Here is a 17,168-nt window from a genome sequence, read left to right on the forward strand (position 1 = left end):
CAACACAGGAAGGAAGAATAAATTTATTTTCAAAATAATTAAGCCACAATTCTCTCCAGAGGTTTACTGGTAACTCTCAAAACAGTTTAATCACCTAACTTAAGATATTGTACATAGTCCACAAAGCATTCTGTTCCCTACTCCAGTCTTGTGGACATCCATCTTGTGGATCCCTATTCGGGAACTACTGCCCTGAACACTAAAGTAAAAGCTGGAGTTTCAACAAACTGTCTGTATTAAATATCTGATCCAGCTGTATTAATAGTTTCAACTTGTTCAGCTCATGCTCAAACTTGCCATGCTCCACATCACAGATGCTGCACACATCAGTTATGTAACAGTAACAACATTCTTGGCATAGGTCCCTGAATAAGGCTTCTGGGAAGTTTCAAAAAGGTTATTAAGCTGCTTTACGGAGCCCAGGAGAAATATGAATATAAGTATGGTAGATTAAAAATCTTACTCCAGTTAACATGCATCGCACTTGTCAGTCCACCAGATATAGGCAACGTATACTTATGCCTTAGCTCCTCCAATATTGGATGGATTCACTGCCTCAAGTATTACACCACTCTGAGCAAGAAAATCCCTATACATCCACTCAAACATAAATTTAACAAATTGTAAACCTTTGTTGTGAAATACAAAGGAAAGTTACACACAAAATTTAAGATACCCAATAATTGCTAGATAATTATCTGCAAGCAGTCACATTTCTTTACTCCAGTTAGGATATTAAGCAGACAATGCAACAAGACAGAACAGATTCTTAACAAACAAAAGCTTCACCTGTAAAGCCATTGACATAGATGGCGACGCCACTAAAGATACTTGATGAATTCCCATCCCTCTGGTGTTGTATGGCTGAATCTGACCGGAACTGATCCTCCAGTTTCTTAACCTTTGCTGACATGTACCCTCCCTAGTTTTTAAGTTAAAAACAAACAAATAAATCCAAATTAATTATGCAAGTCCTATTTTATATTTACAGACTAAAACAAGTTAAAGGAAGAGAGAAAAGTTTGCAACATTCCCTCAAACTGATTTTTGCTGACATACAAAGGAAACATTCATTTTACTAACAAAAACACCAAATCCTCAACTATAAATTCTTACCTTCAAGATAAACTGCACCTATTTACCAGGACTATATGCCAGGACTTATTTCATACTTCTTTTTTCTTATTCTCTAAGAAAAACAATCTCTAAAAAAATTCTTATGGAACAAAAGCAAAAGAAAAGAAACCAGGGAGTGATGCCAGTTTGGATGCTAAGCCAAAGGCCTCACAATGTCTGTTCAGCAATAAAAAACGTACTGCTAACTACTAAAGATATTCTTAAAATTACTTGGTTTAGTTTTTAAGAGGTGGTTGAAGCTACTCAAGGTTCTCAATATATTAATAAGTCACTTTAGTTGACGGCTACGAATTAAGACTTCAACACATGATTCATGTTCGAGGGAAACTTATAAGAATGACGTTCTTCAAGTGAAGCAGAACAGTTTAACTTCCAGCACACCTTCAGCATATTTAACAAAATTCGAAACTCTTCTCAGCCATAATGCCATTTGTCTTTTTAAAAGCAAATAAGCAAGCAGAAATCACTTGGTTTTAAACTTACCCATCCTCCCCAGCCATCGCCTTCACCAGCCCGTTTCCTCCATCCGCCTCGCCTCATACTGAAGCTTCTGTGTAAAAGAAAAACACACAGTTAGATGTTCAGTAATATTGTCAGCAACTTATCAATGATGCCTCCTCTAGAATGCCATAAAGATTACAGTGGTTGGGCAATGAAGTACGCTAGTTGCATTGAACACAGACTAAAAGAAATTGCATACAATTCCAGTTAGTCAATTTTGTAATAATCTATAGAAGAAAGTCCTTATAAAGTTCAGTTTCCACTGCGATTAAGCTCTTCTTGCTCATCATACCTCTCCTATAAACAATGAAAAATAGAAGGTCCATAAATACCACTGCTACCATTCATGAAGAATACTGCCCAAAACAGGAAGAGTCTTTTATTTCATTTTGAATATTAACTATGTGGTGGGATGCAAGCAGACACATCCTGGCAGGAAAGTGGATTATTTTATTAATGGATTTAGATCAAATCATAACAGACCCAAACATTTGTTGTTCCAGTGCAACAGAATTACATAAAAGAAAAAAGTTTTTTTTTCTTCTTTTTTTTCCCAATGGAGCGCCAGTTATTTAAATGCTACAGTACAATCTACTGATAGGACTTCTTTACAAAATAAACCTAGCCATCCAAATTACAGCTTTCAGTTATGTAATACGCTTATCCCTCGACCACGAGCTGTACACAGCAGTGTCCCCAGATGAGCCATTAGTGAGCTACAACAGAACTGGTGGAGAGAAAGAAATGCTTTGGAGTGTGGCCAACTGCTCACTGTACCCAAGTGATCCACACTGACTATAGCTGCTATAACACCAATTTTAAAATGCTGATTAACGGTGCAGTCTGATCAGGGGGTCACTGATGCTATATTCCATTTCTCATTTTCTATTCTAACTAGTCCCCGAACTACAAACACTGTTTTGTCTTTCAGAGCTACAAGATCTTAGCATGATGACAGGTACAGGACCTGGTATACTCTGAAACTAAGATTTAAGCCAGTCACTTTTCTTTTATTAAATACTTCTTTATAATCCATACAAATGCATGAAAATGCACTTTATAACATGAAAAGTAGTCAACTGATTTTTTTTCTCTTCCTCTTCTGCTTTTTAGAAGATACCTGCTCTTTGGACTATGCACAGAATCACCCAGTAGTGGAGCACAGAAACTTCCCTTGCATTTCAGCCTGCCAGAATGTATATGCAGGTGCATATGGACCCATTTTGGTCATTTACCTAACCAGACACCAGCACTGTTCTGGAGACTGCCTCATTTACCACACTTAAATATTATTTCCTCTGAAAAACATGGCTAAAAGCTGAATTGCAGCCTTCTCTTAAGTCCCTTTTGTTCTCGAGTTACCAAGCAGGCATACTCTGAAATCCAGCTAAATCCCTCTGGATTGCAGGCATGTCTCACTGCAGGAAAAAAAAAAGGAGTTAGCTGCAGGCAGGTTTTCAGAAATACCATCATTTTCATGTAATAGTGTGAACATGCCAAATTAGGTACCAACAGAATTGAAAAGTCAAAGCAAGTATAACATGCTTCAGTGGTGTGTTTCTGGATCTGTGAAAAAACAAGAAGATCATGATGCACCTGGTTCTATTCTTCTCATGTTTGCTGTAATTTGATACATAACCTACACACGTGTATATAATTATCAAGATTAATCATTTGTCAAGGAGATTAGCTCTACATCAACAACCAAAACAAAGCCCTCTCTCCCCATTATGTCATGTTTTCTCTCTAGATACCAGTGTCTCTTGTGAATTTTCCATCAGCTCATGTAAAGCGTAATTCAAATGAATCTGGCTGAGACTATGTAAGACCCACACAAGTCACCATAGTCTTACAAAGATGCTCTTGATTTCAATCACAAAGTTCTTAATCAGAACACTAACTACTCTGATCTCTGTATTTCAATAAGGAAGAGGTTGTCTCTAAGTCCTTCCACTATCAGTAACATGGAAACAAAAATATCCAGTGCCTCCGAAACTAAACAACTCTTCCATTTCTTTACAGTGAGGGTGACGGAGCACTGGAACAGGCTGCCCAGGGAGGTGGTGGAGTCTCCTCCTCTGGAGATATTCAAGACCCACCTGGACGCCTACCTGTGTGATGTGGTGTAGGGAGCCTGCTTTGGCAGGGGGGTTGGACTCGATGATCTCTAGAGGTCCCTTCCAACCCCTACAATTCTGTGATTCTGTGATTCACGAGAGGAAACCTTTAATGAAACCTTGAAACACGAAATTCCTATTCAGGACACAGAGAGGTGAGGAAGAACCCTAGTCTAAAAGCCAATAGATCACATCATCACAACCAGTGGAGCAAACTAAAATCATAAACTAGGCCATAGCCGTGATTAACTAAAAATTAGATAAACACAACTCCTTTAGGTTAGCACGTTACAAAACACAATGTATAGATTGCTCAGAAGTTGTCTGCCTAGAGTCCTCAGAACTAGAGATACCAGGCTGCAGTGCCTACTTCCAACATCTGACAATGATTTACAATTTCCTTTGCAGATGCTGATTTTTGACACAGTCTTTTCAATTCTAAACACACAAGTTAGAAACACAGTATTCCAATGATCACAAGATTTCTCTGGCTTACCTCCTAAGAGTTGGGGGTTACTTAATTTCTCTATGTAGTTTCACAAACTGAGTGATTGATAAACCAAGGTTTCTCTGGACTACGGAGAATCTCTACTACTCCCTCTTCCCATGGAGCCAAACGGAAAAGACAAGAGACAACAGGTACAAGCTGTTTCAGGACTGGTTTTGTCTTGATATAAGACGTTTTTTAAAGTGGGAATAGCTGGTCACCCAAACAGCCTCCCCAGTGATGTTGTGCAGTCCCTACCACTGAAGATTTTTGGTATGTGAATAGACAGGGTGCCAATTTCAACAGGTTCTCTTTTCCCCCTGAGAGGCTGCACCTGATGTTCTTTCAAGTTCTCTTCCAACCCGGGCTGTTCTATGATCCTGCTAAAGCCTTGAGCTTACAGTGCCATTTTTTCTTTGAAAATGAAAATAACCTCCAGAGCTGCTTTTCTGAAAGCTAAGGAACAAATGAATGTAAAAACCATCTTACACAGGAAACATTAAATCAGAGAAAAAAAAAAGTTAAGCAAGATTTGAAGCATGTTCACTGCTTCACAAAACGTGAACTGAAAAGATGATACAAAGCTCTCTCTACAGGAATCAAGACAAAGGGATGAGGAAGAGAAATGCTTTGTAAAGAACCCTCAAAGTAGTGGTGTGGAGAATCAATAGAAGGGACTTGGTGAAGTGAACCACCATAGTAAATCATTTTCAGGGCATCTCCAGAGCAAAGACAATCTGTAAAATGACCCTTTTCAAATAAAACTGAAATGCTCATGGCTCTGGACCTGTGAACACAAACAAATCCCCAACAAACACTGTAACTGCACAGAAAGCTGTAATGATTGAAGTAGTATTCCTAAGAACAGAATCCATGATTTTCTCTGCAAGAGGAAGAAGCTTTCAAGGTAATATATATATATATATATATATATACACACACATACATACATACACATATATATATATGTCATGTGTATATATATACACATGAAATAGTCAAATTAAGAACTCCTGTCCTCATAATTACCACAGTTTGGCCCTGTACCTTTCAAGAGTACACACAGTATAAATCTCAGTGTATGGCAAAGTAAGATTCTTTAACTAAAGGTTAAACTTCTACTGGGAGATGTCTTTCAAAACTGATGACAGAAGACCACCTAAGAGTTCTGATGCTCTGTACATGACTAGTAACTCAGATATAGTCAATATCACACACTTGGAAACGACATGTAATGTCCCATTCCACGGTGGTTATTAGGCCTCACATTATATTTCTCAATCCACAACTAGTTCGTTTTATTATTAAAGACTGTTAATCAAACTTCAAAGATCATTTAATGCAATAAAAGGTAATATCTATTTTGTGAATTCTATAAACCCATATATGTAATTCTACATACATATAGAATAATATATATAATTCTATAAATGTATATATAAGATTTGCATGGCAACTGTGATATGTTTGACTGCAAAACAAGGGGTGTAGATGTTAATGTTGATATTAAGTATTTGAGTATCTGATTCAGGGAAGTTATTTCTTTAAAATACTGTAAGATCAAGATGATGTGGTTGTAAGTAGGCTTTCAATTATCTGGGATAGTTTGGATGATTGACAAACCCAGACCAAAACCACAGGTATTATAGGGAAAATACATAAGAGCACAGAATATCATCTTCAGTGGCTCTATAAGAAGTGAATATAGATTCCCACATGCTTTTAAAGTCCAGGTCAGTACCAGTCCTGCCCAAATTTGAGTCACCACTGCCATACTCTCCAGCATTCCCTTTTCCTTTATGCAGATACATTTCCATTCCCTCTTCAAGTGATCAGCTTGTCTGGCAGAATTTACACTCTGCAGTATGTGAATACACATAAAACTATTTGTAAAGACAACTAGAGGCTGCGCTATGACTCAAACAGCCCACCCTGCCAGACTAAATGCAAAGCACAGCATCCAATCCAGGTTGCCCTATCTCTAATTACTGAAAGTCAAATGGAAGTGCAGCACGTAGTAACAGACAATGTTTTTCTGACCAGAATGAATGCTATCGAATACCCTTTAATACAAAAGAAGCTGATTTAATCAATTTATTCAAACAGGACTAATAGTATTTTTGAAGGTGGAACTCTAACGCTACAACAAGTACAGCTATCTAAGGCCACTGCTAATGAGTATCAGAATCTTCTGCCTGAACCATAGATCAAATCCATCCCAGCTCAGCAGGACTTAAAAGCTGTTTCCATCAGATGGGTACTTTGTGGCCTGATTGAGTTTCATGCATTTAGGTTCCAGCTCCCACATCAAACTCACCACTCTGCTTGGCACTGGGCTGCAAGCTTGTTGAGGAAAGAACTGTCTTACATGTTTACACATTTCTCAGCACATGAGAGACCTATTCTTGGCTGAGTCTTCTGGAAAAAAAAAAGCTGCTGCAACAGAGTCTAAATCTATTTTTTTTTTAAACTATGTACTAAAGATCTCAGAATCCAGTAAAGGAATTTCAAAACAAGGATATTTCAAGTTGCTTATTTATTTATTTATTTATTTCAAAGAGACCTATGATTTGAGGCACCCGAGTTAACAATACTGTTCCATGTTAAACTAAGTAGGATGTCACAAAGCAACTGAATTTTATTCCAGATGGGAAATACACACTCAGGGTGAAGTTTCGCAAGACGGATGAGTCAACTTGATGTCTGCAAGCCACCAAAAGGAATGAAGCTGCTCTTCAACTTCTGACCGCCTAACAGGCTTTATCCCGACTTCTACTAACTCTGCATTCACATGACCCTTATGACTGCTGCTATGTGCCAATTCAGCTTGCTAAATCCAAAATAAATCATACAATTGTATAGGTTAGTTTCTTACCCGTTTAACAACCGTGTTCAGTGAAGAAATGGCCACAAAACTGCTAGTGGGAATGAGAAGTTTAGAACTAGTATTGTTCAAAAGGATGAGTACTCACGGTACTGCCTAGGAAGGTGACATGCCATACAACACACATAATGAATGGAAAAACAGCTCTTCAGAATCAACTCCTTATGAAGCTGAAGTGAGGATGACTTCTAAAACCGTGTTCCCTGCATTCCCTGCATTCTTTCATGAGTCTGACAGCAAAAAAAACATACTCTGACCTTCAGTGCTAGCACTATCCCAGAAAGACACAGGGCCTCCTTGCTAAATAAATTATCTCAGCTTCCAAAATGACAGTTACTGCAAAAATGGTCTGTATTTCAGATCAGTTTACTTTCGTGTCAACTACTGAATACCTTCATACAAGCACTAACTAAAGGAGATGCGCTTCTTCTGTTGGCTCATCATCACAACTGCCTGAAGCAGTTATTTAGCACTTAACCATTTACACAAAGAGCTGCACAGAACAAATATGTTAACACCTTTTCCCAAATGACTTGGAGTCTGGGACAGATGACTTTCTTTTTAAACTCTCACAGCTTAAGGAACCATGAACACAGGGTATGGAACACAGCAGAGGACTTGCTGTCCTAGTGTAAGACGGTACATCACTGCACAGCCTGCACTAGCTTTGAGCAATCTGTTTTCAGACAGTCTTTTTGCTTTTATACACGGCATTTGAGATGGTTAGTTCTCTGAAAAATAGCAAGCCAGATTCAATTTGAGACCAACTGTCAATGCTTCATTCCCCTTCAGGAACAGCACTCAGTAGCAGCTACAGTCCATTTAGAGCTTGTCACAAGAAGAGGTTTACCTTGGTTGAATTTTTCTTCTGCTCATAGAAGACTCTGGCTTCTGTTTGGTAATATTTCCCCCATCCCACCCCTAGAGTTCCTCAGTAACAAGTGGCTTCTCCTCATTAATTGTCAGTGCTATGTTTAACCACGTAGCTCAAGCCACTGCTTAGTTCAAATACTCTTACTGCTGCAATTTCAGATGTCAGCAACCAGCTTCATTATTTCTTTTACGTACTCATACTCTTTTGGGGCACAGGAATGTCCCCAAGAGGACAAAGCACACTTACAATGTTTACATCGGTTTCTAAGTGCCTAGATTCCAGAAAAAAATAAATCATTAAGTCAAATCAGGACAAGAAACCACTCATGGAATTAGGATTCTCAATAGCAGCACACTGAACAGACTTGTGTCTTACCCATGAAGCCTACACTGAAGCTCAGGTAAAGCAGCTAGCAGGCAGCACATGTAAACAAAGATCCCTTGTCCCACATAATGAGTTACTGCTACTGAATGATTTAAGGCTTCCTAAGGACAACTAGAGGAAGAGTTAAGAAGAAAAACTGAACAAGGCACAAAAAATGGGTAGGTGGAGGTGTAAGTGTTCTTGAATAGATTAAAAAACATGTAGAAATGTTAAGAGGTGACCACAGCAAGGAACCTGCAGATGCTCTGAAATGTTTAACAATGAATTCAGAGGAACTGTTCTGCAGAAAACTTCTGACCTGCACCATTCTTCATGTTTCTTGGGTCCCCTGGGCATGAAGTAAGCATACCGGTGAGATCATGTTGAAAGAGATATGGATTTTGATCAATTTTATGCATTTGCATGGATATACATGCATACATATAGATGTATTTTTCCATGCATGCAGGTGTTGAGTGCACAAAGGCATGTTAAACTTGTCTTTTTGCTGATCTCTTCATTTATCCTGCATCCCAATTAACCATTTCAGCAATAGTAGTAGCATAAAAACAAATCTGCACTCTGGACCAATGCTCTAACCAATATAATGAGAAGGCTCCATTTCTTCTCCACAAATTATTTTCTAGTAGAAACGCCCAGGGCAGTTGTGCTTTTTACTGAACTCAGTGTTATCAGTGTACACTGAGCAGATGCTGAGCAGGCCAGGCTCTTCAGGGAAAAGAGAGATAAGACATCCACTTTGTCAGGCTCAAGTGGTATGTGATATCAAATACTAAGGGCCATCTCTCTGCACACATATGGGTGCCACTAAACATGTAAATCATAGAATCATAGAAAGGCCTGGGTTGAAAAGGACCACAATGATCATGTAGTTTCAACCCCCCGCTATGTGCAGGGTTGCCAACCACCAGACCAGGCTGCCCAGAGCCATATCCAGCCTGGCCTTGAATGCCTCCAGGGATGGGGCATCCACAGCCTCCTTGGGCAACCTGTTCCAGTGTCACCACCCTCAGTGTGAAAAAGTTCCTCCTAATATCTAACCTAAACCTTCCATCTCAGTTAAAAACCCTTCCCCCTTTCCTACCACTATCAACCCATGTAAACAGTCATTCTCTACTCTGTTAATATGCTCCCTTCAAATACTAGAAGGCCACAATGAGGTCTCCCCAGAGCCTTCTCTTCCCCAAGCTAAACAAGTCCAGTTCCCTCAACCTTTCCTCATAGGAGAGGTGCTCCAGCCCTCTGATCATCTTAGCGGCCCTCCTCCACACCAGCTCCAAGAGCTCCATGTCCTTCCTGTACTGGGGGCCCGATGGCCTGGACACAGTGCTGCAGATGGAGCCCCACAAGAGCTAAGTAGAGGGGAACAATCACCTCCCTCCCCCCTCTGCACTGGTCAGAACACAGTTGGCCTTCTGGGCTGCAAGCACACCCTACTGGCTTGTATCCAGCTTCTTGTCTACCAGGACCCCCAAGTCCTAAAAGTAGCAAAACTCTAGGAAACAAAGCAATCTCACTATCAAAAGTATTGATGATTACAGAGTCAGTAATTAAGTACGTAGATTTTCTGTTTGCGGTACCTCTTGTATAGCACTTCTTAATTCCAATTGATATTGCATAGTCCAATTATTTTTTCCTGGATCTGCCTCTAAAACTCTCAAAGCAGCAAAACGTTTGTGAAGTACAATCTTCATAAGATGAGCCTTCTATACTTCCTCCAAGTCTGAAGTTTCTGGGTCATTCCTTAGTCCATGAACAATACTTTTATCATCCACTCAGACCAACACGACTAGCAGGAATTAGCTGAAACTTATAAGTGGAAAGATCAAAACAAAATGGAAACGTTTCTTAATCTCCCGCCTTGTTTATCTGCACATTCTGACATAGGACACCAAGGATGTATATGGGCTGAACAAATTATAGCAACAGAAAGATACTAAAGCTTTATTTAAAATATAAAAAAATACATAAATAAAGAGGAGCTACTGGAAGGAGACAATCTTTAGCAAGGTCTGTGGTGACAGAACAAGAGGAAATGGCTCTAAGCTCAAAGAAGGTAAATTTAGGCTAGATATAAGGAAAAAGTCTTTTACAGTAAGGGTGGTGAGGCACTGGAACAGGATGCGTAGGGATGTGGTTGGTGTGAAGTCCCTAAAGACCTTCAAGGTGAGACTGGATCAGGCCCTGGGCAACCTGATCTATCTGTGGTGTCCCTGTTCATGGAATGGGAGTTGGTCTAAGTGGCCTTTAAAGGCTTCTTCCAACTCTAAGGATTTTATGATTCTATGAATCTACATTAAGGTAACAAACTACAGGAGCTCAGAGAATAAAGAGGAAGTATCTCAGTATGGTTGTCTCTTTACTCTTACCTCTGTATCCACTATTTGCAACTTCTTGGGACAGTATAGGCTAAGGCAAACTTTTCACCTGATCCAACGTATTCTAAAGTTTCCTCTTAGATTCAGCTGAAAAAGATATTCACTATTTCCTTGGAAAAACACAGTTTGAAGCTCATTGGAGAAAACAAAAAAGCTCCAATTCATTAGATCCCTGTATAAAACCCAAATCTGAACTGCGTTCTTGGCCCAAAGTGGCTCTAAGTTGTATTTTCAGTACAGCTGACATTGAAACAACGTTACCCCTCTGCTTAGTAGAGACTAATCAATACAAAAAGGCCATAGAGCAAATACGGCCTTCCTCGGGCAAACGTGAGGTCTGTAGAACTCAGCAGGTTAAAAATCAACACAGAAACGACAGGAATTATTATGGAGAGGCAAAACATCACTTTCAGATCCTTATCAACAAGAAATTAAAATGATAATTCTTTACCTCCCGATCCCTCTGACTGTTTTATCAAATGACTGCTTTAGCAGCTTGCAAAGAAAAAAGCTATTTCAGAAATCTAGGAAATAAAGACTGAAAAGCACTATTCCCCTGTTCCCCAATGATCTCACGTTTCCTTAAAACAAAAGGCAGATTCAGAAACCAGCACAGTATCCTTTCACTACAAACCACTATCTCTTTTCTTTAGCAGAATTAAGAGTTGCATTAAAAAATAAGGCAGTAAAATATGCTTACTCTGCTTGGTTAATTGTACTCATGGTGACACAGGGCTGTGGGCTTTCCTACCTGTATGAATTATCACTTCTTTCATGACTTCCTCAGTGGAGAGCAACCATTTATTTGAGATGCTTACTCATCATGCCCTGGCTGATCAGAATCACCTCAGAGGGATGAAGTCATGAACACAGCAGACAGGACTCTATTTTACTTTGAAGATTCGCTGACAACTGGCAGCTGACCAGAAAGGTCAGTAACAGTCCCAGCCCTCTGCCAAAACCTGCCGCATGATTGCCAGCCTCCAAGAAAACTCTTAGAGCAAATCTCAACCCATCAGCACTGACTTCAGGTTTTGGGAATCAAATCAGTCCATCTGCATTTATGGGAACAGCTCTGCGCAGTATCTGAGATATCAGTGAGGGTGACGGAGCACTGGAACAGGCTGCCCAGGGAGGTGGTGGAGTCTCCTTCTCTGGAGATATTCAAGACCCGCCTGGACGCCTACCTGTGTGACGTGGTGTAGGGAGCCTGCTTTGGCAGGGGGGTTGGACTCGATGATCTCTAGAGGTCCCTTCCAACCCCTACAATTCTGTGATTCTGTGATATGTCAGATATCATATATATATATATATAATGTCTGAACTTTGTTTACAGAATCACAGAATGGCCTGGGTTGGAAGGGACCTTGAGGATCATGAAGGTCCAACCCCCACACCACAGACAGGGCCACCAACCTCCCCATTTAACAGTAGACCAGGTTACCCAGGGCCCCATCCAATCTGGCCTTAAACACCTCCAGGGACAGGGCATCCACAGCCTCTCTGGGCAGCCTCTCACAGAATCACAGAATTGTAGGGGTTGGAAGGGACCTCTAGAGATCATCGAGTCCAACCCCCCTGCCAAAGCAGGCTCCCTACACCACGTTGCACAGGTAAATAGTAAATTTACCTCATAGTAAAGAGCTTCCCAGTTTACGCCAGCAACTAACTTTTAAACCATGATGAATGTAATGGTCACAGATTCCTTAACTACAACAGTTTCAGTTAGTTTGGACAAGACAAGCAAGAGGAAGGGAAGTTATCACTGCTCAGAATGTAAAGCTGTTCTGCATACTCATCTCAGCTCCACTGAAGAAGAAGAATGAAGAAGGGTTTCCTGATTCTCATGAGCACCAGTTACTCTGCAAGAAGCAGAGACAGGCAGGGGGACAGACATGAGAAGTCCTCCTCCCTAAAAAACATCTGTCTCTCCAATTAAACAGTTGTCTGGTTTCCACAACAAAGCAGAAGGTTGCTCTCAGGGAGAAGCATTACAAAAATCTGCCTCTTAAAATAAAAAAGCCATATCCACAATTACGCTACATGAACCATGTTTGACAATTCCTCACCTGTTCCTCACGTTCTTCTGCATCCACTTAGATTCGCTTCTTACTTTCAACGTTTCTTTCTAACTACACGGCCACTCTCATTTCTATTTGCTTCGAGTTCTTCTTAATTTTGCTACGCTTAGGTAAACACATGCCACTATCATCAAATTAATCTACGCTGTATTCCTGGAGGAGGGTTTCAACATTTGGTTATTTAGCTCCCTAGTTACAGCTCTACCAGGCAAACAAACTGCTAAGAGCTGACAGAGATCTCCGAGATAATAATATACACCTTTAATTAAAACAGAAAGATGCTTAATATCAAAATCAGTCTTCATAAAATAAACAATAGTTAACAGATGAAATGGGGAAAACACACGGGTAGGGTCAGATAAGTTATTCCTTTCCCTACTTGTCCCAAACAACTGATTTATTAAAGTCTGTGTAATTCTATTATTTTTCCTGTGCACTCAAAGCCAGTTTTTGTACAGTGAGAGTGCACACATGGTCTCCAGAGGGATGGCCTGGAGACACCTCTGCAGTGCCAATTAGTGTGAAGACACTTACATTGTCTGTACACAAATACGTACAATTAGAGTTTACTACTTGAAATATGGCTTGCTGGGTTTTTTGTTTGTTTGTTTTGCTGTTCTCATTTTGGTTTTAAAATAATCCGTCTTCAAAGTAGTTAAATGCTGCTAAGTCACAAGGCAGATCACACAGAATCACAGAATGACCCGGGTTGGAAGGGACCTCAAGGATCATGGAGTTCCAACCCCCCTGCCTGGCAGGGCCACCAAACATACACATTTACTAGATCAGGTTGCCCAGGGCCCCGTCCAACCTGGTCTTGAACACCTCCAAGGACGGGGCATCCACAACCTCCCTGGGCAGCCTGTTCCAGGGCCTAACCTAGTGAAGAACTTCCCCCTAACATCCAACCTAAATCTTCCCTCATTCAACTTAAAACCATTTCCCCTTGTCCTGCTATCGCCAGCCCTTTCAAAGAGTTTACTCCCCTCCTGGGTGTAAGTTCCACTCAGGTATTAAAAGGCTGCAATAAGGTCACCCCGCAACCTTCTCTTCTCTAGGCTGAACAAGCCGATGTCTGCAATGAGCCTCTTCTGTCCTACCAATGACCTCCAGTCTGACAGTTTGGGATTATTTACTAACAGGGATTTGGTGCCACTGTCCAGTGGGAGAACTGGATCGACTGCAAGACAATTACGGTGGGGATGAGTAGCACACGCTTCAGGCAAGACGGCAAAGGAGGAATCTGGCAGAGATTTGGATTCCTGTGTTAAATGTCACAAACCTTAATAAATACCAAACTAGTCCAGAAATAAAATGTAAGCAGAATCTCTTACAGCTAATGGCTGTAAGTACGCTATCAAAGCAACAACAGCACGTCAATGAAAAGAGAATTCAGCTCATGTAGTTACTATCCACTGCTTTTGCTCCTTTGGGTTATGCCATCAAATTAGAGATTAGCTCTGGACTTTAAATCACGATGCACAATCAACATCAACTCTTCTTTTCACGACAGAATTCTCCCATTAATGTAGGCAGCCTATTTGCAGGCCTGACATTTTGAAGGCCGACATCGATTCGAAAGCACCGCAAAGAATGGAATATTGCAGCAAGCAACGCCGATTTTTCTACCCCAAACAATCACGTGCCGGCGATACTATCTGTGTGTTCCCACGCTTTTCCACGCCGTTTCGGTGCACATCCCACGGGGGGCCAGCGGCTCAGTACCGCAGGTCAAGCCAAACACAGCAGCACGACATGGGGAAGGGGATGGAATACAGGCATGGCTCACGCCTGTATTCGCAGCCGGTAGGCACGAACCCGTGCCCAGCACTATTGCTCAGCAAATACAACTCGCAGCCCACGCGGCTGATAACCGCAGGCAGCGCTGCGCCAGAGCTCGGGCCGCCTCCCCCCACTCCTTCCCTCCCTCCCTCCCTCCCTCCCCGCCACCACCACCTATTTCCCTGCAATGACCCCTGCGCTGGCTCGGCGCCGGCGTCGTCCCCGCAGCCCCGTGTTGTGTCTGCGGCCGGTCCCCATGTGACAGCCGTACACACGCACACAGGTGCGGGGACGAGGCGGGCACACCCCGGATAACTTGAACCCGGGGGGCTCCGCGCCCCCTCCCCCCGCCCTACCCCCGCCTCCCCGCGGTTACATAACCCCCCCACCTCCTCCTCCTCTTCCCGCCGCCGAGGAGCGGGGCCGGGCCCAGGCCGCGGGCCCAGGGAGTGGCTGTTGCTGCGGGCCCCGCCGAGCCGTGCGGCCATGGGGCCGCGCCGCCAGGGGAAAGGGAGGCGGCCGCCACCGCTGCTGCTCGCTCACCTTCCGCCGCGTCCCAGACGAGCATTCCCGGGCGCCGCCGCCTCCTCCTGCCCCGCCGGGGGCTTCACATCGCGGCTCCCCCCAGCACGGGCGCACGCAGCCGCCTGCTCCTCCCCGCCTCACTCAGCCTGGCCGCGCTCTCCCCGCTCTCCCTTCTTCCTTCCTTCCTTCCCCCTCCTCCCCCCTCTCGGTGTCCCCGGCAGCGGTCCCTCCTCCCCCCGCCCTTCCTGCGAGCGCGTCACGAGAGAGTCTCGCGCCACCAACCGCCGCTCGGTCAACAAGCGGCTCGTCCCCACCCCGCCCAGCACGACCATGGGGCGCTCCCTGCCGGCCGGCACCCGGTACGACCGCAACGCCGGGGGAACGAAGGAGCGGGAGAGACGGAGAGACGGACACGTGATGGCGGGGCGGGACGCTCCCGCGCCTCTCCGCCTCTCTCCACACGGATGGGCTGCGGGAGCCCCCGCGCGGTGCTGTGAGGGGAGGAAGGGAGGGCAACTGAGCAGAACGGGGATTAATGGGATGAACAGTTTTGTCGTGTGAAGGAATCACAGAATCACAGAATGACCCGGGTTGGAAGGGACCTCAAGGATCATGTAGTTCCAACCCCCCTGCCTGGCAGGGCCACCAAACAACACACATTTACTAGATCAGGTTGCCCAGGGCCCCGTCCAACCTGGTCTTGAACACCTCCAAGGACGGGGCATCCACAACCTCCCTGGGCAGCCTGTTCCAGGGCCTAACCACTCTCCAGTGGAAGCAGCTTTTATATGTAGATCTCACTTTCTGAGGCAAAATATGCACCGTGGTACCACACACACACAAAAAAATATAACTCTGGAACGCGTTCAGAAGGAGGGTTACAAAGCTGGTGAGGGGTCTAGAGCACAGGCCTTACAAGGAGCGGCTGAGGGAGCTGGGATTGTTCAGCCTGGAGAAGAGGAGGCTCAGGGGAGACCTTATTGCTCTCTATAACCTCCTGAAGGGAGGTTGTAGTGAGCTGGGGGTTGGCCTCTTCTCTCGTGTAATCAGTGATAGAACTAGAGGGAATGGTTTTAAGCTGCGCCAGGGGAGATTCAGGCTGAACATTAGGAAGTATTACTTCTCGGAAAGGGTAGTCAGGCATTGGAATGCACTGCCCAGGGAGGTGGTGGAGTCACCGACCATGGGAGAGTTCAAGAAACGCTTGGATGTTATGTTGATGAATATGATTTAGCTGGGAAGTATTGGTAATGGTTGGACTAGATGATCTTCTAGGACTTTTACAACCTTGATAATTCTGTGATTCTGTGAACTCTGATGTAATTTCAGTCACTTCACCACAAAGGAACTGCAGGTGAAATACAAGAGGCTCCATGTCGTGCTACTTTGTAGCCTAAAAAGGGAGGCATGACCAGCAGTGACCCTGGGTCTGTGGCCTCTGAAGGATGTTGTAGTAAATACAGAGTAAATACGGGCCTCCTCTTGTCAGGGAAGGCTGTAAAGCAGCAGCTGAAGGCTTGTCCTTGTCTTGGTACTTCTTATTTCCTGGAGTTACTTGACTGGTTTTGAGCAGCCATCATATCACAGTCTCACAGAATTATCAAGGTTGGAAAAGACCTAGAAGATCACTTAGTCCAACCATTACCAATACTTCCCGGCTAAATCATATTCATCAACACAACATCCAGACGTTTCTTGAACACTCCCATGGTCGGTGACTCCACCACCTCCCTGGGCAGTGCATTGCAATGCCTGACTACCCTTTCTGAGAAGTAAAATGGCTTTTAATGCCAACACGCACAGCCACGCTATTCAGAGCTCTGTCGGACACCCCCACCCCGGCTCGCAGTAACGCTGTCGCACAGCTGCAAGCAGCCGGAGGGACGCACCTGGCTCTCCCAGCCACAACACCCAGCGCAGTGCGAGGCGGCCTAACGCAGCAACACCTAACGGGGAGGCGGGGGCACTGCGGAGACAGACAGAGCCGCCAGCAACCGGGTCACAGCGCGGCCAGGCCC

At 43.5% G+C, this 17,168-nt stretch overlaps 1 protein-coding gene across 3 annotated transcripts in view; it reads right to left on the reverse strand.

Annotated features, from left to right (window-relative positions):
- REV1 (REV1 DNA directed polymerase) overlaps positions 1-15,467 on the reverse strand; it is a 50,687-nt gene extending 35,220 nt beyond the window's left edge. For 2 of the 3 annotated variants that reach the window (XM_085533117.1, XM_015850521.3), the window contains exons 1-3: positions 15,169-15,467; positions 1,621-1,687; positions 790-922 (exon numbers count right to left, since the gene is read on the reverse strand). In XM_085533117.1, the coding sequence (XP_085389243.1) occupies positions 790-922; positions 1,621-1,677 (190 nt within the window). In that variant the 5' untranslated portion in view covers positions 1,678-1,687; positions 15,169-15,467. The remainder of the gene's footprint in view (positions 1-789; positions 923-1,620; positions 1,688-15,168) is intronic. The other variant, XM_015850530.2, reaches the window with a different exon arrangement.
- Between the last annotated feature and the right edge of the window lie 1,701 nt (positions 15,468-17,168).

Source organism: Coturnix japonica, chromosome 1, assembly GCF_054131305.1.
Source record: "Coturnix japonica strain WE chromosome 1, WE-NBRP24, whole genome shotgun sequence".
Classification (NCBI taxonomy): domain Eukaryota; kingdom Metazoa; phylum Chordata; class Aves; order Galliformes; family Phasianidae; genus Coturnix; species Coturnix japonica.